At 41.8% G+C, this 23,877-nt stretch overlaps 1 protein-coding gene across 5 annotated transcripts in view; it reads left to right on the top strand.

The window, feature by feature from the left end:
* LOC147027123 (tyrosine-protein kinase ABL1-like) overlaps nt 1-21,922 on the top strand; it is a 135,862-nt gene extending 113,940 nt beyond the window's left edge. For all 5 annotated transcript variants that reach the window (XM_085883296.1, XM_085883295.1, XM_085883299.1 and 2 more), the window contains 5 exons: nt 5,241-5,425; nt 5,744-5,896; nt 17,620-17,709; nt 18,097-18,249; nt 18,469-21,922. In XM_085883296.1, coding sequence (XP_085739422.1) covers nt 5,241-5,425; nt 5,744-5,896; nt 17,620-17,709; nt 18,097-18,249; nt 18,469-20,015 — 2,128 coding nt within the window. In that variant the 3' untranslated portion in view covers nt 20,016-21,922. The remainder of the gene's footprint in view (nt 1-5,240; nt 5,426-5,743; nt 5,897-17,619; nt 17,710-18,096; nt 18,250-18,468) is intronic.
* The last annotated feature ends 1,955 nt before the right edge of the window (nt 21,923-23,877 follow it).

Raw genomic sequence — 23,877 nt, 5'->3', positions numbered from 1 at the left:
AGGCCATTTTTAGGATTTCTGTGTGGAATAAGCTAAGATTTCGTAATTTTTTTTCACTTTTTTTTGTTTTGTTCCACTGCAAACCAAAGAAATACTTGTGTGGATACCAAAAGATTTTTTAATTTCAACAATTTTCTGGAAGAAATGGTGCATTATTTTTCAAAAGTAAGGGTGTCAATATTTTGGTCACAACAGTATCTTTCCTCTCCCCTTTGTTCCCGTGTCCGTTGCTGGCCTTGTGTATGTTCTCCCCCTTATTTTCCTTCTGTGTATATGTATATGGGTGTGAGAGAGAACATGAACCCGCGTGATAGGTGATGTTCAGATGCTTTGTCAGCTGTGTTCCATCTGCCATGTTTTGCCCGTCTGGTCTTTGTCCGCTTGGTCCATTGTTTTTACCTCCACTTGGTGGTGCTGCTTGTGCTGGGTCTCCTTTTGTTGATTTTCACTTCTTTGTTTAATTTACTTGAGCTGTGGCAAATGCTCGTTTGAGAAACAGCTTGTACATTTCCCCCTTAATGGCACTTGCTGGCAAGCATGGGCTTGTCTGCAATCCTCTGAGTGAGTTAAAGATTGAAGATGTGCTTCTGACAATAGGAAAAATTGTTGGCTCGCATAACATCCTTGCGGCCTCTCATATTAAATCGAAGGTCGTTGTGTTTGTTTCAGAGATGCACATGGTAACCTCCCTTGTGGAGCAAGACCTTCTCATAGAACCTGATCTTTTTCTCATTGTTTCCCCATTAGGCACACCTTTGGTTGAGGCTAATGTGTCGAATGTCCCACCGTTTATTAAAAATGAGGACCGGTGTGCTCCATTGAGCACGTTTGATGCAATCGTATCAAAATTTAACCACGCGATGACTTAAAATGGTAGTTTACATGATATTGGCCGAAAATTAGCAAAAGTGAAATGTAGTATTAATCGAGGACAGGAGATTGCAGATCCTTCCCCTCCTCTCCCTCACCCCCACCTAATGGGGTGCATGAAATGATAGAACCCTCCCCGCCACCTATTGGAGAGTGGAAAATATTAGACCCCCTCCTCCCTACCTACTGGCATGCCAGAAGTGGTTGGTCCCTCATCCTCCACTGTATTGATGACAACATGGAGTTTTTCATAACAGCGTCTTGTCAAAAAGGACATAAACGTTCATGTCCTGTCGTTACTGATACAAAGACAGCACAAAGTAAGATACTGGTTGTGTCAAATGTGCTGAGCTTGCAAGATGCATCTCACATAGAGAATTCCTCTTTGGGACTGGAAACTAAACCGGAACCGATTTTAACTCTGACTTGATCCATTTGCACCGCTTGTTTAATTACTTGAAGTTTCTGAGTGTGATATAGGAATTGAGAATCCTCATGCCCCTCAGGAGGATACCGATGGTTATATTGATAACCATGGTCTCTCCAATGATAATAACAGGGGTCGCTCGGTCACAAAAAATATTTAGTTTGACCAGAAATTGAATCTTATTTTATGGAACCAAAGGAATTCCAACTCCATCATACAAAATCTTCTGATACATAACATTAGTATAACAGCTGTTTGAACTAAACTCCACATGTATGAAGGATGCAAATTATTTTTAAAATCTGGATGAGAGGAGAAAACTCTCTTTACCGTCATCACGCTTCACTTCTGGAATTCTAACATGTCACAATCTGGGTAGTTTGGAGCAGACTCCAGTAATATACCAAAAACAAAAATCTCTTTGTACGAGTACAAAGCCTATCGTGGACTGGTGCTGCCACTTCTCGTTTTTAATCCACGGCCATCCATGTCATTTGCATCTCCTGACAGGAGGCTGAGTCCCATGCTCTGCTTCTTGCATCATTGCAGGCCAGTTTGTTGGTCTTGCTGCATTGTTCTGCTTGTATTTAAGTCTTCTTCCTCCTATCCTCTAATCTCTCTACCTAACCCCTTCCCCTGCAGATCATATGCATTCCATGAGAAACTCTTTAATTGAAATCCTTAGAGTGTAAGCCTAATGGTCACTTCCATTATTTTGGCCCTCTCTCCTCTTTCCTGTGGCAATCTTCCAAAGTTTGTGTTCTTACTTCCAGAACTTCAAAATTACTGTCTACCGGGGCCGATTTGGACTTCTGAATTTTGCTACACCATCTCAGTCCCTGTCCTCTTCTCGTGCTGCTTTGCATGTGCACATTCATGTCCTGTTTCCCCTTCACCCCACTTTGTTGACCCTTTACTACTTGTTGCACACCGCTCCTTCCAAATACAGTTGATGCATGACGTCATCGCCAGACACCGAAGGAACGGAGTACTCAGTTTTTGCTCCGTTTGCTTTCTTGTTTGTTTGGCCGGGCGATATCTCAGCCATCCTTTGAGCTTGGAAGCTGAAATTTGGGGACAAAAACGCTATTTTTTTTGATTAATCAATTAATTGATGAATAACTTAATTATTATCGATTTATTAATTCCGTATTGATTTTATTTCTCATCCTCGCAATATCTCAGGCATATTTTGAGCGAGGAAGCTGATATTTGGACATTACAGTGACCAAGTGATTTGGCTATAAAGAGTTTTTTTTTGATTTACTGATTATTGAATTCTTCATTTTTCAATTAATTACTTGATTTTCAAAAAGTTAGATTTAGATGAAGCAGGAGCAATTTGGTGTGCTATTCGGCAGTTGATTGAGAAATGAATTATTTTATCATTATTATAAATTTTAATTATGCAATTAATCAATTATTGTATACCGCCCCCTCCCATGTGCTGCAAGGCAGCATCGCCGGGCGCCAAAGGTGCCCCGGCGATGTCGTTCACTGGAGGATTTGTTATTTTTTATTTGGCATGGAGGCTGTGTACTTTGTACCACTACTTGTCTTTCTTGTTTTCTTGTTTGTTTGTCCGGGCAATATTGGTGTAGTGCCGGGTTCGGTGGTAAGGACAACCTCTAGATGGAGCAGTCAGCCCGTCTCCCATCGAATACCGGAATTGAAGGTCGTCACCCCGGATAACTCCGGAGTCGACGGGTCGCTTAAAGGACCGTGGTCACCAATATTTTGATGGCGTGACGTAGGGTCCACTTGTCTATTCCAATTTACCTAAGTACTCACGCCATCGAACTACCGGGAAAGCCACACCCTCAGCCGGCTTTGTCCGAACCGAGTCGCTGTTACCGACTCGGATCCGGCGTGACTGAGCGGGAGTTACCAAAGCCGTGCCGGTCCAAATAACAACTTACGGCCCAATCGGCCTCACTAATTCTCAAGCCCGAACCATACTGGGTCAATGGAAGAAAACACGGACAACGAACTGGAACATTTAACGGGGGGTTTATTTTACAGTAATCGGGAAGGGAGACACAGAGCAGAGTTATCACGAGTATGCAGGCAATGTACAGTGAGCAATCAACACTAATACAATTTCTACTTATAGGACGGCGCCACCACACCAAAAGAAAATGGACCCGGATTATCTTTATTTCGACCCTCACAGCCAAAGGGATAGACAGGCTGGAGGTCAGAGTTTGGTCGGTACCTGCCCGCCTCGTGTGGTTTGGCCCGTGACTGCAGGTGTGAAACTCGGGGTTGTCGGCGAGCCCAGGCACGGTATAGCGGGGGCCAGGGTCGCTCCTCACAGAGGGCCAGCAAAGATCCCGGCTCGGACTCCGGGTTATTGCTCGACAAAATGAGAGATGGAAGTCGATGGCTGTGGAATAGTCAGAGGACCAGCTTGAGACATGGCAACGATGCACACCAACAGCAATGGCGACCCTTTTCTTCTCCGACAATTCCAACCCAACTCCAGCGAACACTCAGGGGAGCCCGGCGATTCTTATCCCTCCCCCGGCCGGGTGGGGTCATCGGTCCTCTGACGTAATATTTGCCCTGGTTGGACAGGGTTTCGTGGGGTGATGTGCTGGCCATCTGTGATTGGACAGGGAGGAGTCGGTGTTCTGAGGTGAAGAAACCTCCATCCACGTCCGTGGTCGAATGCACGTGGGCAATGGAGTTGATGGTGCGAAGAAGTGAAGGATTGATTTGTTGGTGTTGGGTATTGCAAAAATCTAACTGGAAAGAAACTTCACAGCGCACACATGTAATTCCCTTTAGACATAGGGAGGAATCTAACGATACACATACTTATTGAAATAACTAAGCTGAGGGACTGCAGTCTGTTTGTGTGCAAATGGCTGCCAGATTCGTTACAATATCTCAGCCATCCTTTGAGCTCGGAAGCTGAAATTTGTGGACAAAATTGAACATGTGTTTTGGGAAAAACGTTTTTTAATTGATCAATCAATTCATTGCTTACTTAATTATTATCGATTTATTTTCTTTCTCATATGGGTAATGTCTCAGGCACCTTTTGACCTTGGAAGCTGATATCTGGACATGACAGTGACCAAGTGATTTAGCGATCAAGAGTATTTTTGATTTGCTGATTAATCAATTAATCGCTTAATTATTTTTTTGCTTGTTTGTCCAGGCAATATCTCAGCCATCCTTTGAGCTCGGAAGCTGATATTTGTACATGATGGTGAACAAGTGATTTGACTATAAAGGATAATTCTGATTTATCAATTAATCATCCATTTTTGATTAAATACTTGATTTTCAAAAAGTTGCACATTCAGATGAAACAGCCAATTTTAATTTTTTTGATCAATCAATTTTTTATTTTTAAATTAAAAATTAATAAACCGATTAATAAATAAATACATCTTTTTTTTTTTTGATAAACCAATTATTGATGAATAAATTAATTATTATATGATTATTATTTGTTTGTTTTAATTATTCAATCAATTATTGCACACCGCTCCCTCCCAATTCTGACTCGATGTGCTGCAAGGTGACATCACTGAGCACTGAAGGCGTCCTGGGGGATTTGTTATTTATTTCTTTGTCATGGGGGTGGTGTACTTTGAATGTCCTGCTACTTGTTTTTCCTCTCTTTTATTCAGACAAAGATAACTAATGTAGTTACCCTGGTTATTTGAATCTTTACAAAATAATTTTACTTTTTGCAATGCTGTTAATTTTCCACTTCAATAATGCCAAATAAAAAGTTGATACAACAACATAAACATCACTTTAATGGTTATTTGCCTGTACAGTGTAGGCTGTATTGCTTACTTTCTTGCTAGAATATCCATCAATGTCATGTGATGGTTGCTCTGCATTGCAAATTATGCTGTTGTGTTGGTGGTGCTCTCTGCTGCTCAGTGTTCTTAGTTTCCTCATTTCCCGTCTGTCTTGATAGGGATCTAGCTGCAAGGAACTGTTTGGTCGGTGAAAACCATCTGGTGAAAGTAGCAGACTTCGGGCTGAGCCGTCTCATGACTGGTGATACATACACAGCACGTGCAGGTGCAAAGTTTCCCATCAAGTGGACTGCACCTGAGAGCCTTGCCTATAACACGTTCACCATAAAGTCTGATGTCTGGGGTAAGTCAGCTCGCTGTACAGCATGTCGTGCAACAATTATGGAGATGTGCTTTTATACAGCACAAACTGGGAATGGAAAGACATTGTTCCAGCACAAACTAAAGCTTTGTAGAAATATTTTATGCATCATTCTGCATTGTCCTTCGCTGATAAAGAGTATATATTTGAAGGAGAGCACAATGATGATGTTACCAGAATGGAGTGAAAATGTGCTATAGTTTAAACCATTGAACTGGCTGTTGCATTCAATATGTTTTTGGTAATAAGATATAGCCTGTGTATATATACTTCCCCAACTCCTGTGCTTCCATCCTGCAGCATTTGGTATACTTCTTTGGGAGATTGCCACATATGGAATGTCTCCTTACCCTGGTGTGGATCTCTCACAAGTGTACGAGCGGTTGGAAAGAGGATACCGCATGGAGCAGCCAGAAGGCTGTCCTCCTAAAGTCTATGCACTGATGCAGGCCTGTGAGTCATCTTCATTAATCCCCTCAATGCTTTATGAGGTGTATGTATACATCCGAAATCAAACACAACCTTGCCGTGATGTTAAAAGTATCCATAGTTCATTATCTTGAAAGTAGAATATTAGACATCATGCAATTATATTTATGAATATTGATTCATGACTTATTGGCTTCAATACATCCGATCTCAAATCTCAGTGGATGAGCATCATTGAGCCTGGGTAGGATTGTACTTGATGGGAGACCTTCAATAAGGGACAGGTGGTGTTTGCTAAGGGTTGAGAGGATTGCTTAGTTACCCTCGCTGAAGGAGAGGGTATTACATTTGGCTCTGTTTGTCTGTTTCTTTGTCCGCACAGAGCTTTAGTGTTTTTTCCACAACTGCTTGGTGGATTGAGACAAAATTTTCACCATTGGAGTGACTGCTCGTGTAGAATGTTTGAATCATGATTATGTCATATGTCACGTGGTGTGGCAGCCATGTTGGGGAAAACTAAAAACTTTCGACCTCTGTATCTGAAAACGCACAAAAGAAAAAATTGAAACTTGGCACACAGCAAGTGTTCCTCACAGGGAATAGGTGTGATGATTTTTTTTTTATACGTTATGGGTGCCTTCGTTAGGACGTCATAATTGCATATGTAGAACACGACATCTGATCAGTATGAAAAATTTTGAGGGTCATCGAAAGATAAAAATTTTTGAAGTTATCGGTCACATGATTTGGCAGCCAGATTGTTTGTTGTTGTTTTTATTAGGGTCATTCCATGTCAAATCATCAAAGAATCTGCCGTCATCTCTCAGATTTTTGTAAAACTTTGGGAACCAATTGGGACCCATGAAAAACGGCAAGAACTCAAATATTTTTGCTAACAGCCTCTTAATTAGTGAGATACAGACTAACGAACTTTGGACTAATTAGCACGACGTCGCAAATTCAAATGGCCATATCTCTAAAAGTATAACACCGAGAGAGCTGGTTTTGGTGTCATTTTAAAGGTATTTTCATGCCCTATGAATTTGTCTGGGCAACATTTTCCTACCTCCAACCACAAAAAAGTTATCACAAAATATAAACTTCAATCGTGAATCCCCAAAAAATGTATCCTTCAAATTTCCTCAAATTCATCCCAGAGGTACCTTATGATGTCAAGAAGCTTCCACATAAGTTTTGTGATGGGCACTCCAATAGTTTCTGAGATATGAGCAATAATGTACATGTACGTATGGCATATAGGTTCGAAAAGCAGCATTTGTCATGTATTATACAATCATTCTAACCTAGCCATGACGGGGAACACAGGGAACGACCATCAATTCCTTTGAAGTATCATATACTTTCATTTTCAACTGGGCCTGAGGGGAAGAAACAAGTGCTGCTGTTGCTGCATTGAAGAGGAAATTGAAAGCCTAAGTCAGGTTAGTGAACACTGTGTACTTGAACTCACTTATTGATTGTATAATACATTACAAATGCTGATTTTCGAACCTATATGCCATACGTACATGTACATTATTATGTTAATAATAAGTGTTATGCGTAGAATACCAAGTGCTGCAATTAAACGGTCACAATGTAACAAAACCTGTTTCATGAAGTTATTACATACCCTAATGATGATTGGAACATTGTTTATCAGTAAGTGTAATATCAAGTAATCAACAAATTGTATTACCCACCTCAGAAGCCCATAATTCCATATGTTTTATTCAATACTAGTACAGGCATTTTAGCAGAAATGTTTGGTCAACCTCCCACAAATTGCAACAAAAGCAAACTCAACAGATTTTGATTCCTGGATATGTCCTCAGTGACAGAAAAAAAGTCCTAAGGGACCCTCCGGGGGAAAGTCCTGAAATCATGGAAATCAAATATGGCCGCCACCCGGCTTCGAGGAAAATGAGAAAATTGTAAAGCTTGATATTTTAAAATGTAAATATATGTTTTTCTGCATTCTAATTGTTTCCAGTTATGGTCAGTATATTGATATACAAGAATAATTATAAAAAAGTGGAATGTATTGAGGGTAAAATAAAAAAAAATTATAACTTTATTTGTCCAAAAGTCAATTTTTTGTCCCGAAAAAAAAGAAGCGTTGAAGACACAAGATGAAATCAAGTCTATGGCAATACAATATAATTATGTAAATCATTGAAACATGACAAAATTCACAATTCCACTCGAGGCAATCACATCTGCCTGACGAAGGTTTTGAAATGAAAATGAAAATTCGCATTAAACTCAGAAACTACATCCATTATAAACTTACTATACATGTTGAGAAAAATTAAGTGTATTAAAGTTAGAACTCGACCATGTCCTCATCATCCTCATCATCATTGTCACATGGAGTGTCTGTGCAGCCAGAGCCCCTGCAGTTTCCACAAGCTGGAGTGCACTCAATGGTGTGCTTCTTGCATGTGCATCTCATGGTGCTACATTCAGCCTGGCAGTTGCACCTAATGACACGTAACATCTTTTCAGGAGCTGGAGCTATTGATGTCTGAAGTGGCACAAAACCCTCGTCACACTTCTGCCAACCCCAGTCTGTCGGAAGAAGTTCATCTGCACATCCCTTCCATTCTTGGACTTGCAGGTACACGCGCAGGCTGTGATACTTCGCTGCTTCTGATGTTGGTGGTAACGTCTGTGGTTGCACGTGAGAGGAGCTCCAAGCCACCTTGTCCCAGTATCGCTGATACCGGAGGGTGTCCAGGGTGTCAATTGACTTTCGTTGTAGATTATCACCAATATTTTTTTTCTCCTGCATCTGCCACATCACATACGGAAGCTGGATTTGTATCAAAAACCTTGGCCTGCTCATGGAATGTGTTGTTTGCTTTGAACTTTTTGAGGGAAGCTCCCTTTCCAATCCCATGAAGACGAGATGCCGTGTCGCACCCAATAACTGCATGTCGAAACAGTATGTGCTTGCAAATGTCTGTACCAATCATTTTCTTTGTAGCCTTGATGTTCCAGATGGAAGGCTTCTTCGTGTTCTTCTTTGGCTCGGGACAAAAGAAGAGGTCATAGGATTCTAAGCTTGCATGGTGGCATAGGAGGACGAGGAGGTCTGTGTCATCACCAACTGACACAATGTTGGTGACAGTAGCAGACTGCACGGCCTTCAGTACAATCAGGAGATCAGCATCCCCTGAGGCATGGTGTGTCTCACAGTTCTTCTTCTGAAGCTCTTCACCCAACATAAAAATGAAAATGAATTGGGGGGGGGGGGCCCTTACACGAGGGCGAGGAATGGCTACTATCAATGCCTGCCTGTGCAGAAATAAACCAGTCAATGAAGGAGCTCACAGGTGTGAACTACAACATTGGAGAGCAGAAGAAGGACATGACCAAGGCAAGACACTATCAGCTCTTCAGTATTTACAGGAACGGAATCCGTTCAGTAGTGATCCACCTCTGAGGAACATTGCCACTGGAGTTCATGCACACCCCACGTCAACGTCGATACAGCACATGCTGTAGGAGCCAAAATATTGAAATCTATGGATGGGAAAACACCTGCCGAGTACACATTTAAGAGGAAAGATCAAGTTGTCACCCTCGGCATGAAGTCATCTGTCAAGATTGATGGAGAACAAGTCCAGGTTGACCCACAACTCCTCTTCCAGAGACTGATCACTGTTGCACAAACAGCAGACTAACTGGAGTCGGCCTTCAAATATGAACTGTCCAGCTATCCACCAGCCCGTCTTTGCTGATGCCATCTGGGATCTTCTTGGATCCGATGTCCCAGCCGATATCCCCAATGATGGGCAACAGTATGTTTTGGATGGTGGGGCACTTGTTCAACGCATTCCATGGTCTCGTGGATCTACATACAGAGACGTATGCCACCAGTACACTGATTATGTAACGAAGAAGTACGGAGATGCCATAGTTGTGTTTGATGGTTATGAGAGTACCAACATGAAGGACATGACACACCAGAGACGGTCTAAAGGGAATGCTGGCACTACTGTGACATTTACAGCTGACATGCGTCTCACAATGAAGAAGGAACAGTGTCTTGCCAAAAGGCAGAATAAACAGCGATTCATTTTTATGTTGAGTGAAGAGCTTCAGAAGAAGAACTGTGAGACGCACCATGCCTCAGGGGATGCTGATCTCATGATTGTACTGAAGGCCGTGCAGTCTGCTACTGTCACCAACACTGTGTCAGTTGGTGATGACACAGACCTCCTCGTCCTCCTATGCCACCATGCAAGCTTAGAATCCCATAACCTCTTCTTTTGTCCTGAGCCAAAGAAGAACACAAAGAAGCCTCGCATCTGGAACATCAAGGCTACAAAGAAAATGATTGGTACAGACATATGCAAGCACATACTGTTTCTACATGCAGTTCTTGGGTGCAACACGACATGTCGTCTTCATGGGATTGGAAAGGGAGCTTCCCTCAAAAAGTTCAAAGCAAACAACACATTCCGTGAGTAGGCCAAGGTTTTTGATACATATCCAGCTTCCGTCTGTGATGTGGCAGATGCAGGAGAAAAAACATTGGTGATAATCTACAACGGAAAGTCAATTGACACCCTGGACACCCTCATCAGCGGTACTGGGACAAGGTGGCTTGGAGCTCCTCTCACATGCAACCACAGACGTTACCACCAACATCAGAAGCAGCGAAGTATCACAGCCTGCACGTGTACCTGCATGTCCAAGAATGGAAGGGATGTGCAGATGAGCTTCTTCCGACAGACTGGGGTTGGCAGAAGTGTGACGAGGGGTTTGTGCCACTTCAGACATCAATAGCTCCAGCTCCTGAAAAGATGTTACGTGTCATTAGGTGCAACTGCCAGGCTGAATGTAGCACCATGAGATGCACATGCAAGAAGCACAACATTGAGTGCACTCCAGCTTGTGGAAACTGCAGGGGCTCTGGCTGCACAAACACTCCATGTGACAATGATGAGGATGATGACGACATTGTCGAGTTCTAACTTTAATACGCTTGATTTTTCTCAACAAGTATAGTAAGTTTATAATGGATGTAGTTTCTGAGTTTAATGCGAATTTTCATTTTCATTTCGAAACCTTCGTCAGGCAGATGTGATTGTCCTGAGTGGAATTGTGAATTTTGTCATGTTTCAATGATTTACAGAATTATATTGTATTGCCATAGACTTGATTTCATCTTGTGTCTTCAACGTTCCTTTTTTTGTTTTGTCCAGGAGCCAAAATCAGTATCAGGTAAAAAAAAAAAAATTTTCGGTACAAAAAAGCTATAATTTTTTATTTTACCCTCAATACATTTCACTTGTTTTTTTTAATAATTATTCTTGTATATCAATATACTGACCATAACAAGAAACAATTAGAATGCAAAAAAACAAATATTTACATATTAAAATATCAATCTTTACAATTTTCTCATTTTCCCTGAAGAATCCCTTATGACTTTTTTCCTGTCGCTGCGGACATGTCGCTTTTGTTGCAATTTGTGGGAGGTCATCTGACATTTTCACTGTACTACATGCATGTCGTGATATGGCTACTGTACTTCACACGCACATCCATCAACTAAGATCTGTGATTTTCCTGAGCATGGAGGAATGATATCTTAAACCAGAGCAGTCAACATCACCGTAACAACTGGATCCCAGGTGCGTACAAGTACCACCGGTCACAATAGCGATCATCACTTGACTATCCCGAGTAAAGCAATATTTTCACATGATTGTACTCATTATTACATAAGAAACAGTGTCCATTACTTTAAACAAATGTCAGCACTGCCTGCCTTGTTCACATATATTTAACAGAGCCACAACGCTTTACTATGAGTCAATACACACGATATGAAACACAAACAGAACTTGGTGATGTGTCAGCCTGTGATACAAGTCGTAACACTTGTCTCCAACAAGGTTTTGCACGTAATGGTAACAGACTGATTTCACCATTCCATGTACAGTGTACTTCTACCACCAAGATCACATGGCTTGGATCGTATTTTGCAAACTGTTACAACCTTTTTACAATTCACTCAAGAGTAAATTGCAAACTAACATTAAGAAAGCATATTTGCATGAGGCCTAAGAGACTCAACGATCAGCGTCTGGAGGTCGATGGTCTTACCAGGACCGGCAATCCGCTTAAAGTCTGAGGCCAAAAAAGCTTCACTACAAATGATTCAAGACCACAAGGAAACCTGAGAGAACTCTCCATCCGTGCGGTCGCATCAGTCGGCAGAGTCTAACTGCTGGAGACCACATGTACATTCCTAACTCTATGCAAATCTCGATGACGAGCACTTGCACAAGATGGTCCCCTTCTTCTCCAAAGCCGTGCCCCTGAAGTCCATACATCTACTCAACCACCCCTTGTGCCATGAATAATTACACCATCCAGCGCAAGGGGAAAACAACCACTCCACATGACAACAACAATACGAGTCACGTGCCTCCAAAATGACCAGCATTATTCCTCACCAGGCCACACTTGTGGAAGAGGTTGTAAATGTTGAATCTGTGTTTATGTACTGTCCATCCTGGACTGCCACCAGTAATGTTAATCTAAGTCACCTCAAATGTAAAGGCCCCGTCACACCTTGACGATTTAGCCAGCGTATGTCGACGTATGACAAGATGGTCCCTATGAAAAATTTGTTTAATACGTTATGGGTAAGTTTTTTTTTGTATACGTTAAGAGCACGCTGGCATACGTTGTAGTACGTCGTAGTACGCCGAGCTCGTCGACAAATTTTAACATGCTTGAAATTTTTCGACGTATGCCAGCGTATGACTCACACGTTCCGCATATGCTGGCCATAAGTTGAAGGCACGTTACGCGATCGTTGACACACGTTACTTGTAAGTTACTCATAAGTCGAAACACGTCGAGGTAATGTTTAGCATCAGTGTTCCAGACTCCATGGTTTTTTTCTTCTTCTTCGGCATGACGGTGATGCTGACACTTCGATTTCTAGTGCGGTTATAATATAATATAATTAATAGGCTGCCGCTCAACGATTTCAATCATAACCGCACTAGAAATCGAAGTGTCAACATCACAGTCATGCAGAAGGAAAAAAAAAAAACCAAAAAAAAAAACCATGGATTCTGGAACACTGATGGGTTCCTCCTGTGTGAACCCCATTTTTATATACCAATTCCCCTAAACGCTGCCAATACGCCATTATACGGTAGCTGTAAGTTAGTAACACGTTCAGTAAAGGCCCAGTCACACCTTGACGTTTTAGCCAGCTTATGCCGATTTTTGAAAAATTTGTCTAAAACGCTGGCACATGTCGAATACGTTATGGGTAAGTTTTGGAAATATTGAGAGCACGCTGAAAAACACTGCCATATGTCGTAGTACGCTGGCTTTCATCGTTGCACTTTGCGGTTGTCCTCAAATTTTAGCATGCTTGAAATTTGTTACACTTATGCCAGCGTATGACTCACAAGTTCCCCCACGCTGGCCATAAGTTGGAGGCACGTTATTTGTAAGTTGATCATAAGTCGAAACACGTCGAGGTAATGTTTAGCGTACCCGAAACTTATTTCTAACCTATGAGTAATGTGTTGTAGGCACACGTTACTTTTAAGGTACTCATAAGTCGAAACACGTCAATGTAATGCTTAGCGTCAGTGTTCCAGCCTCCCTGTTTTTTTTTGTTTTTTTTCGGTTGATGTAATTATCAACGGTTATGATTTAAATTGTTGAGCGGCAGCCTATTAATTATAATTTATTATAACCGCACAAGAAATCGAAGTGTCAACATCACCGTCATACCGAAAAAAAGAAACAAAAAAAACAGGGAGTCTGGAACATTGACGCGTTTCGACTTATGAGTAGCTTAGAAGTAACTTTTGTCGACGTGCGCCAACGATCGCATATCGTGCATACAACTTATTCCCATCACATGCGGAACGTGTGAGGCATACGGCAAGTACGTCGTAAAATGTTTAACACGTTTAAAAGTACAAGACGTACTCCACTTACTATGACGTATGATAGCATACTTTAGCGTTCTATTCACGTATACCAAACTTACCCATACCGTATTCGACGTGCGCCAGCGTTTTAGACGCATTTTTCAGAGGTCGGCATACGCTGGCAAGATCGCCAAGGTGTGACTGCGATGTTGACACTTCCATTTCTCCTGCGGTTATGATTTGAATCATTGTGCGGCAGCCTTTTAATAGGCTACGCCACGTGATTGTCGGTGATACGTGCAGCGCGGTGCATAAGTTAGACTATCGTTGGGCATAGGTCGTGAACGCCGACAACAGGCTAAGCATTCGTTGGTATAAGTTATCTATAAGACAACGAAACGTTCTGTGTCCGTCACTAATATGTTATGCATACGACCAACTCCTGATGAATACGTCCGAATCTTTAAAAAAAACAAACATCCAAGTTCAGTGTAAGCCAGCGTTTTACATACATTTTGATACGTTGTCATTGCTGGCTAAAACGTCAACGTGTGACTGGGCCTTAAGTTCTGTGGTCATCCGGAAGACGTCAAATACATCTACATACATCAATATGCGTTGGAGATACGTTACACATAGGTTAGAAATAGGTTTCGGGTACGCTAAAAGTTACCTCGACGTGTTTCGACTTATGAGTAACTTAAAAGTAACGTGTGTCAACGATTGCGTAACGTGCCTGCAAGTTATGGCCAGCTTATGCGGAACGTGTACATCATACGTCGAAAAATTTTCAACATGCTGAAAATTTGTCGACTTACAACGACGTATAACAGCGTGCTCTTAATGTATACAAAACTTACCCATAACGTATTCAGCAAATTTTTCATACGTTGGCATATGCTGGCTAAAACATCAAGGTGTGACAGCGGCTTGACACTTCGATGTCGAGTGCGGTTATGATTTGAATCGTCGAGCCGCAGCCTTTTAATAGGCTACGTCACATGATCGTCGTCGATACGCTGCCGCACGCGATGCATAAGTTAGACTATCGCTGAGCATAGGTTGTGAACGCCGACAACACACTCAGCATTCGTTGATATAAGTTATCTATATGTTATCGAAACGTTCTGTGTATGTTACTAATACATACACACATCGACGTTATGCATACGTCGAAAACTGGGAAAAAAAACATCAATAGTTCAGCGTATGCCAGCGTTTTACATACATTTTGATACCTTGCCATACGCTGGCTAAAACGTCACAGTGTGACTGGGCCTTAAGGTAATGCCTTCCACATATTGAAGTGTTGTTACCCTGCAAAAACCTTCCAAAGATTATTCTTGGTATCTTGTGGATAATGACGAGATAACGCATGCTTATGATTTGAGGAAACTTTAATTGAACAGAAAATTATTTTTCGTTTTTGCAAAGTGTAGATTTTTTTTTTTCTTCAACCCCTTTTCTCCAAAGTGTAGATTGGTATTTGCTTCACGAGTTGTCCTTTCATCATATAGATGGCACCAATAACTTTTTATCAAAGAGCAATCAGTGAATCTATTCAGGTCAGCTCAGGTGTGAGGGCATGTGCCGGAGCAGTGTGTCGCTGCATCCACTTTCTGCCGGTACTCTACGGGCCTCCATCTCACCATCCCCCAGGCAGATGCCCCATCTCCTTGGTATGCTGATCAACCTGCTGCAACTACGAGGCACGTGGTCGGCCCATTGGCCTCCTCCACTCACGAGGCTCCCTCGCTAAGAGAATCCGGTGAGCAGGATCAGCGTTAGGAAAACGAGCCACGTGTCCACACAGCCGCAACTGACGCTCACGGACTATGCAGGTAACAACCCTCATTTGAATTCTCTCTCAGCAACTACTCGTTGGACACAAAGTCTGACCAGCGATAGTCAATGATTCTCCGAAGAGACCTGGTATCAAAGGAATTAAGTCTCCATCCCTGATCCCTGGTCAGATTCCAAGTCTCACATCCATAGAGCAAAACTGGAAGCACCAACGACCTGAAGACTCAGACTTTCATCCTCCTGCACAGGTACTAACAGCGCCACGCCCCATGATAGTGAATCCATGACTCCCCAGGCCCGTCTCAGACGTCTATTGACCTCTGGCTCACAGCCAGCAGAGACATGAATGTCACTGCCAAGGAAAGTGAATCTCTCCGTGACCTCAACATCCTCACCACAAACAGGTACAGTCAAGACAGCAGCATCCAAGATGTCATTAAAAGCCTTTATCTTAGTTTTGACCCAGGAAACCCATAATTCCAGCGCCTCTGACTCCTCATTCAGCACCTCGAGGGCCCCCAATAGGATATCCAGAGTGTCCGCAAAGATGACTGCATCATCTGCAAAATCAAGGCCAGAGATCTTGACATTCCCAAACGATGCACTGCAGCTTTATCTCTCTGACATCCTCACCAGAATCCAGTCCACACAAGCGCTGAAAAGTGTGGGGGGGGGGGGCAGTGCACACTCCCTGATGAACTCCGGTAACAACTGGAAATAAGTCGGAGATGGTATCACCACATTTCTCAGTACCAGAGGGTAATTCTGACATCAGATTGATCAGTTTTGGTGGCACCCCACGAAGACCATGAATCCTAAAGAGGACTTCCCGATTCACTGAATCAAACGCTTTGCAGAGATTAATATAGGCTGCAAGCATCCCCTGCCGAAATTCTAGTCTGTTTTCAGTGAGGACCCGAAGGGCAAGGATACTGTCAATGGTTGACCTCTTTGGTGTGTAAAGCCTGACTGCTCTGGGTGCTGGTGCTCAAGCAGATGGTGGTGAATCCTATCAAGACTTATCCGAGCAATGACCTTTCCCGGCACTGAGAGCAGCGTCACCCCCACGGTAGGTGTTGCAGTCCTGGTGATCACCCTTTCCTTTCCGGAGAGGGACAACAAAGTCCCTCTTACAATCAGTTGGGATGATGCCTGTGTTCCAGGCAGAGCACAGAACTGCATGCAACGACATGAGTTCAGCATTTCCACCAGCCTTGAAGTTCAGCAAGGATTCCACAGATCTCAGGAGCTTTACTCCATTTCAAACGGTTCACCGCATCCTGTGTTTCCACAAACGAAAGTGGGTCAGCGACACCCTTGACATCCAACTCAACAGCTGGCCTTCACTTTGGACTCCTCTGTCAAGAGCCCACCATCTTCTGCTCTAACTGCAGTACACTGAGGGATGGGCTTGGAGGAACGCAATGTGCGAATTCCCCTGTATTGATGTGGGTTTGTTTTCTTTCCACAAATCCCAATTATCTGTCCTCCATTTCTTTCCAGGTAAATTTTATACTGGGGTAAACATCACCAAGTTTTTCCAGGTGTTCCACTTTGTCCCGGTGCATGATGGCAAATGTGTCATCGACTTATCGGAATTGTCGTGGTGACCAATCATTGCTCACAGCAAAGACTTTCCGTTCTAACTCTTCTTTCACCAAGTTTAATACCACTGCAGACACAGGAGAGCCCATCGCTGTTCCAAATATCTGTTTGTCATGCATATCATCATACACGAACATCGCACTGTCCCGACACATTTCCAGCAACCCCACCTGGTATTAATTCAACTGACAAGCAGGAATTGTACTCGGGATCCTTGGATCCCAAGCCCACCAAGTTTCTGGTTCCCTGTATTTAGCTCCCATTTTCATCAGATTCTTCATTTCACTTTTACTAATTATATTGAAATCGCTAGAAACTCTGTGTCCACAAGGACCATACAAAAAAAGTGTGAGTTTGATATGTGATGTGTCACTCAACAAAGAATGCCATTTTGTTTCTGTTTCTCATTTACAGGCTGGAAATGGAAACCTGCAGAACGGCCTTCTTTTCAGGAAACTCATAATGCCTTTGACACGATGTTCCACGACTCGAGCATTTCTGAAGGTTAATCGTCCTTTTTGTTTTTTTGATTATCATGAGATCTGTAAGACCATTTCTATTTGATTACCATCAGTTAGTAGATTATTTCGTCGGTTTTTGTTTGTATTATACATTGTGTGCTTCAGCCCAAAAGTTTTGATTTTCAGTATCTTTGGTGTATTATTCAGGAATATTCTTATTTCTTACCTTGCCTTATTTGGAGGTACTGACAATAATAGGTCAAAACCTTGATGATAAAATGATGCTTTGCTGATTATATCAACCTTAGAAAAGTCAGAATGAATAAAATATTTGATAATTTAGTAGAGATTAATTTGACTGCAAATAATAAAGAAAAATTAAACCATTTATTTTGTGAATTATGATCTCACCTTCTGCTACTCTGTGCAGAGGTGGAAAAGGAACTCGGCCGGAATGGATTTGATCGCCTCCAAGCACCAAAACTTCCCGCTAAGAAAGGTTCCATGCGTCGTTCTCCAGAGGAAAAAGACAAACTCTGCGCACCTTCAGAAGCATCAAAGACGGCAGCATCTCTCAATGAAGGTTGGAGGAACTTGGGATAATGCTTCATTTTGCAAAGATTTTTGTTTCCTACTTCGCCCTAAACAGCACATGGTTTTTATTCCATTTATGTCTTGGATGTATTTTTTTGTCGGTGGCCCGTTTATGCATGCAAGATGTACTCATTTCATGCAGTGCTTGTACTTGCACAGTGATCCTGACTTTCTCACTGATGCTAAACAATTTTTGCCTTGACATTAGATCGCCCAAACTTCATCTCACCACGCCTGCCTTACAAGAAGCGTGAAATGCGGAACAGCACCAGTAGTACTAGTGGAGGGAGTAACAACGGTCTCAAAGAGGACACTGCTGCAGGTCGTGCATCCATCTTGTCTTCGATCAAAGCAATGAAGAAGAAAACGGCACCCGCACCACCTCGACGAAGCAGCTCTTTCAGAGACCCCGATGGCAAACAAGATTGTGGATTGGAGGAGAATGGTGGAGATGGTGAATTTAACCTCTGCAGATCTGATGAATTTTTATCATCTCATTCTAATGAGCAGTCACCTGGATTGCCAGCTGCTGGGTTTCTTACACTCAGGCCTCTGCCTAAATTATCAGGACTTGGTGGAAGCAGCTTAAAACCATCAGAAGTAGTACTTCCAGCAATCACAGGCTCTCTTGATCGTTTCTCACGCTCCTCATCCATGCCTGGAGAGATGTCCGATTCGGAACGCAAAGTACGAACCCTGCCAATTCCTGGCCCAGGATGGCGTGATGTAGAAGATGCCGAGAAAACACAACTTTCTTTGTCAGGAGCAGCAAAAAAAGCGCAGGAAAGACGTGGCATGGGATCCATGGCAAGCACAATTGCTGCAGCTGCCTCACGCCGACTCTGCCCTACAAGGCCAAAAACTGATGAGTCTTCTGCTGATGACGAAGTTTTTCGTGAGTCTGACATCCCAACATCAACTGTTGCCCGAAAACTGCCTTCACTCAAACAAGAAGAACGAGGAGCTCAGCAGCTGCCCAGACCATCAGTTGCTGTTGTGCCTGGTGGTGTGAAAATTCTTCCCACGCCAGAGCCTTTGCTGCGCAAGGGTAAAACGACAAGTGAAAAAAGTAGTACACTGTCTAGAACTGAGAGGCCCAAACCACTTCATCCACCACCACCCCCACCACCTCCCACATCATCTAAACCTAGTTCCAGGTTGCCCAGTAGCCCTGGACAAGAAAGCCAAACAGAGGACTGTGGGAACAAGTTACAGTCACCAGGTCGGTCAAAAGATGACTGTGATTTTTTGACTCCTCCAGCTGACAGCACGGGCCGTAAGCCTCTTCTTCCCCCAGGATCCTGGCCAATAAAACCACCTACCACCTCGTCTGTTGTGCATGCCACACAAACAACATCTGTTTCGTTCCACAATGAGATGGTCATGCCAGCATCCCGTCTGCGGAAGACGAGACCCGAATATGTTGGGAACTCTGAGAGCATGCTTGTTGTCGCGGGGCCGGTGAGCAAGGAAACCGTAATGGACTCGCTTTCAGGCATAAGCCGCTTGCTTGACAGGACAGGGCAGCCAGTTGCAGCAGCTGTAACTGATGCGGCTCAATCATTACTTCAATGCTGTCGACACTATGTGGATTCCGTACAACACACTCGTAGCAAATTTGCACTTCGTGAAGCCCTGGCTAAGCTGGATGGCTGCGTACGTGAGATGCAGGGAGCGACAGCGACATGTAGTGGGCAATGTGTGTCCACTTTGGTTTCCATCACAAAAGAGATCAGTGATATTGTGACCAGGTAGCCAATGAAATAGTGCCAGAGGATAAGCAACCCCTTTCTCTATTTCCTAGAGTTGTAAGGTTGTTTAGTGTTGTTGGATTGAACATTCCACTGGCCTTCATGGTGGTTTTAAAAGCCTCAATTCCCTCTGGCACTATCATATAACACATCTCTCTGCATCTTCCTCATTGATTTCATTTATTCTCTGCACTTGCAAGCCCCAGCAGATGTCCTGTAGCCAATTGCAGTGGTCGTTGTATTTTGCTTTGCCATGAGATACGGCGTCACAGAATTCAGACCAAGGATGTGTGCTTACGTCCATGGGGTTCTCATTGCTTCTTTGCTCATTGATCTCCCAAAACTGCAAAATTTATGATCCATCTTTCAATACAAGTGTTGCTTGCACAGAATCGTACTACTATGCTGGCATAAGTATTTCATGATTCAAAATTGGAAACCAAGCTGAAGCCAAAGTATGACTTTAACTCTATTTCTGCTGCCAAACTCTGAAATGTCTGCAATACATTTTTCATGCTGTTCCCTCCCATGTGTTATTTTAGCTCTTGATTGCAAAGTCCATTTTGGCCTGCACTTTTGGGATTTCATCGATTTGTTAGGCAAATGGCTGTCAATTTTCTTTGTAACGTTATTGCTGATTGAGATTGTTTTGATTGCCCTTTGCTCATGGCATCCCTCATATGATGGAAGTGCCATGGTGTATCCTACAGCTGAACTAAATAATCGGTACCTTGATGTATTTTTTGGCCAGTAAACCAACTCCTTTTCTTTCCTAAAACCTCTTTCCCTTATTCTGGTATTTGACCGGCTTCTACAGATCTGCCAATGTTTTAATGCTGCTAGTAATGCCTGACGAATGGAAGGTTTGCAAAAGGTGACAAATGGTAGGTGGGTGCTGTTGTGATTAAAAGGATAAAGTTGGCAGCCACTGCTGTTGGCCCTATCAAGGTACTCATCTGGGGTAGTTTTGAATATGGCACCCTGACGTTAATTATTTTGAACATATTTGAAATATCCTGCTGTGTGTAAAACTGAGGGGTTTTTTTGTACATTTGTTTTATTATTTTGCTCATCGTTGTGGTATATTGTGTATATTGCAATTTAAATACGTTTGTCGTCGGCTAACTTAACAATTTCTGTGACTGGTTTACTTTTAGATTGTGACGGTTTTTTATTTTTATTTTTTCCACTTTTCCTGATTTATGACTTAACCTTTAAAGTGCTCAGTTTTTAAAATGCCATTTCCATCGTACTTGCAACAGTCTTGCTTGTTTTGAGCCAAAGGGATGTCATTCCTTTGCATCTCAAGTCGATACACTAACATCAAACTTGTGCTTTTTGACATTGCTTCTAAAAGAAAAGCATGAAATAACTTGATTGATTATTATTGCTTGGGGGCCAATGAGACGTGTTCACATTGATGTAATCGAGTTGGCATTGTTTCTTCAAAAGGATGAATTGATGGAAAGAAAAAAGAAGTTGCTAATTCCTTTAGAATTGTAATGGTTAAAAAAAAAGGATATAAAGATCAATCTTAGTCATTAAAACTGACTTATTTTCAATTTCTTGCCTTAATGACAATGACTGGAAGCACACCATTAATTTTTGTCTTAAGACGCTTGTCGATCGCGTGCTCACGGGTCTTGCAAAGAGGAACCAGCCATGGACGCAATAGTCCTCTTTTTAAGGGTACATCGCCTCTGCCTTAATTACGGCTGAGCTACCAAAACTGAGCTTTCGAATGCAACTGTGAACGAATTGCATGTTTTGTTTTGTTTTTCTTAATTGCTGCGCAGTCTTCCAGGTACAAATCTACATTTTGACTTTGTCTTATTGTATTATTTGGATGTATATGTTTTTGCTTATTCTGTACAGTTTGTACGTTAAAATAAAGATTTTAATGCACAATCAGATTGTGGTGAATGACTTGTTTGTGCTTGGTTTCCTTAAAAAAAACAAGCTCAAATGAGATAAGATCCTCGTCCTCTTAATGATGATGTCATAAAAACGAATATGACGTCATTGTGATGCGTCAGGTTTCCGATAAATTATCTGTGCTAATGCCCGGCTTGATTCCCACAAACAAAATTCAAACAGCTTGCCTAGTTTGAGATAATGGTATTGGCGATTTCCATTAGCGGCGATATTATGACGTCAACTTTTTTTCTTGGAAAAAATTTCCAAAATCGGAGATGGTTACTGCATATACATGGCAAGTTTCACGAAAATCCGATGAAAACTCTGGGTTGTGAAACAAAAAATATAAAAATAGGAATGTCGTCATAGTGATGCATCATATGTGCGGTAATTCATAAAGCTTGCCTAGTTTCGGAGATAAATTTTTAGGCGATTTCCATTAGCGGAGATATTTTGACGTCATAACTTTTTTTCTAGTCGGAATTTTCAAAATCGGAGATCGTTACTGTCTGCACAGGGTATTTTTCGATCCTCGTGGAGGATCTCAGTCTTACTCACGTTGTTCTTCTTCTTGTGGACTTTTTTGTTTCACAGCCTACAGTTTTCATCGAAACTTCCTGAAACTTGGCATATATATGTAAAAATACCCTGCGCAGGCAGTAACCATCTCCAATTTTGAGAAGTCCTCCTATAAAAAAAGTTATGATGTCAAAATATCTCCGCTAATGGAAATTGCCTAAAAAAATTATTTCCGAAACTAGACAAGCTTTTTGAATTCTGTTTGCAGGAATCGAACAGGGCATTAGCACAGATGATGCATCACTATGATGTCATTCCTGTTTTTTGACATTTTTTGTTTCACAACTCCGAGTTTTCATTGAATCTTCCTGACACTTGCCATGTATATGCAGAAAGCCCACGTGCAGGCAGTAACCATCATCTCCGAAACTAGGCAAGCTGTTTGAATTTTGTTTGTGGGAATCAAGCCAGGCATTAGCACAGATAATTTATCACAATGACATCATTATGAAGAGGACAAGGATCTTAGCTCATTTGAGCTTGTTATATATATATATATATATATATATATATATATATATATATATATATATATATATATATATATATATATATATATATATATATATATATATATATATATATATATATGCCAAGTTTCAGGAAGTTTCGATGAAAACTGTAGGCTGTGAAACAAAAAAAAGTCCACAAGAACAACAACGTGAGTAAGACTTTGAGATCCTCCACGAGGATCTAAAAACATACCATTAAGTTGTATGAATACACAAAGTTCAATTCAATGTGTTCATGAAGCCAGTTAATAATGTAGTGGGCCATAAGCAGAATATCAATGTTGAATTATGAGCCACCATCTTTTGCTCTTTATTTTCTTGCGATTTAAAAATCAAACAAAAACTAGATTGAATTAGAGAGTTCATAGAACACCTTATCCCACACATTATTCAGGGAGATAATTCCAGAAGTTCTTTGCTGTTGATGCAGTCTTATACACCACCTTGTATGACATATACAAGTACTACAAAACTGGAGGTTTTTAAAAGCAATATAAGAAGGCAATTTGTGTTCTACAGTATATCATTAGTTTGAAAGAAAATAAAGACTGTAAAGGTCAAATAAAAAAAATTAGTTCCAGAAGTTTACTACCATTGAAGCAGTTTGGTTTGATGCAGTAATGTGTTCGAGTTTGAAAAGGAGAAATATGAGTGAGCGTAGGCGAGCGAATATTGCGACTTTTCAAACTGGAACACATTACTGCGTCAAACACTTCCCTTTTGAAACGACTATCCTTGTGGGTTTCCTTCTTCCTTTTATCCTTCCTTTAATCAAATAGAGATGCTATCAATATTTGTGTTTTATTTTCAGGAATAACTTAATTTATTCATCATTTAAAAAATATTGCAGCAGTCGCC

This window comes from Eptatretus burgeri, chromosome 5, assembly GCF_056783735.1.
Source record: "Eptatretus burgeri isolate ZD-2024b chromosome 5, Ebu_testis_v1, whole genome shotgun sequence".
Classification (NCBI taxonomy): domain Eukaryota; kingdom Metazoa; phylum Chordata; class Myxini; order Myxiniformes; family Myxinidae; genus Eptatretus; species Eptatretus burgeri.
This window is presented reverse-complemented; position numbering and strand designations above follow the sequence as displayed.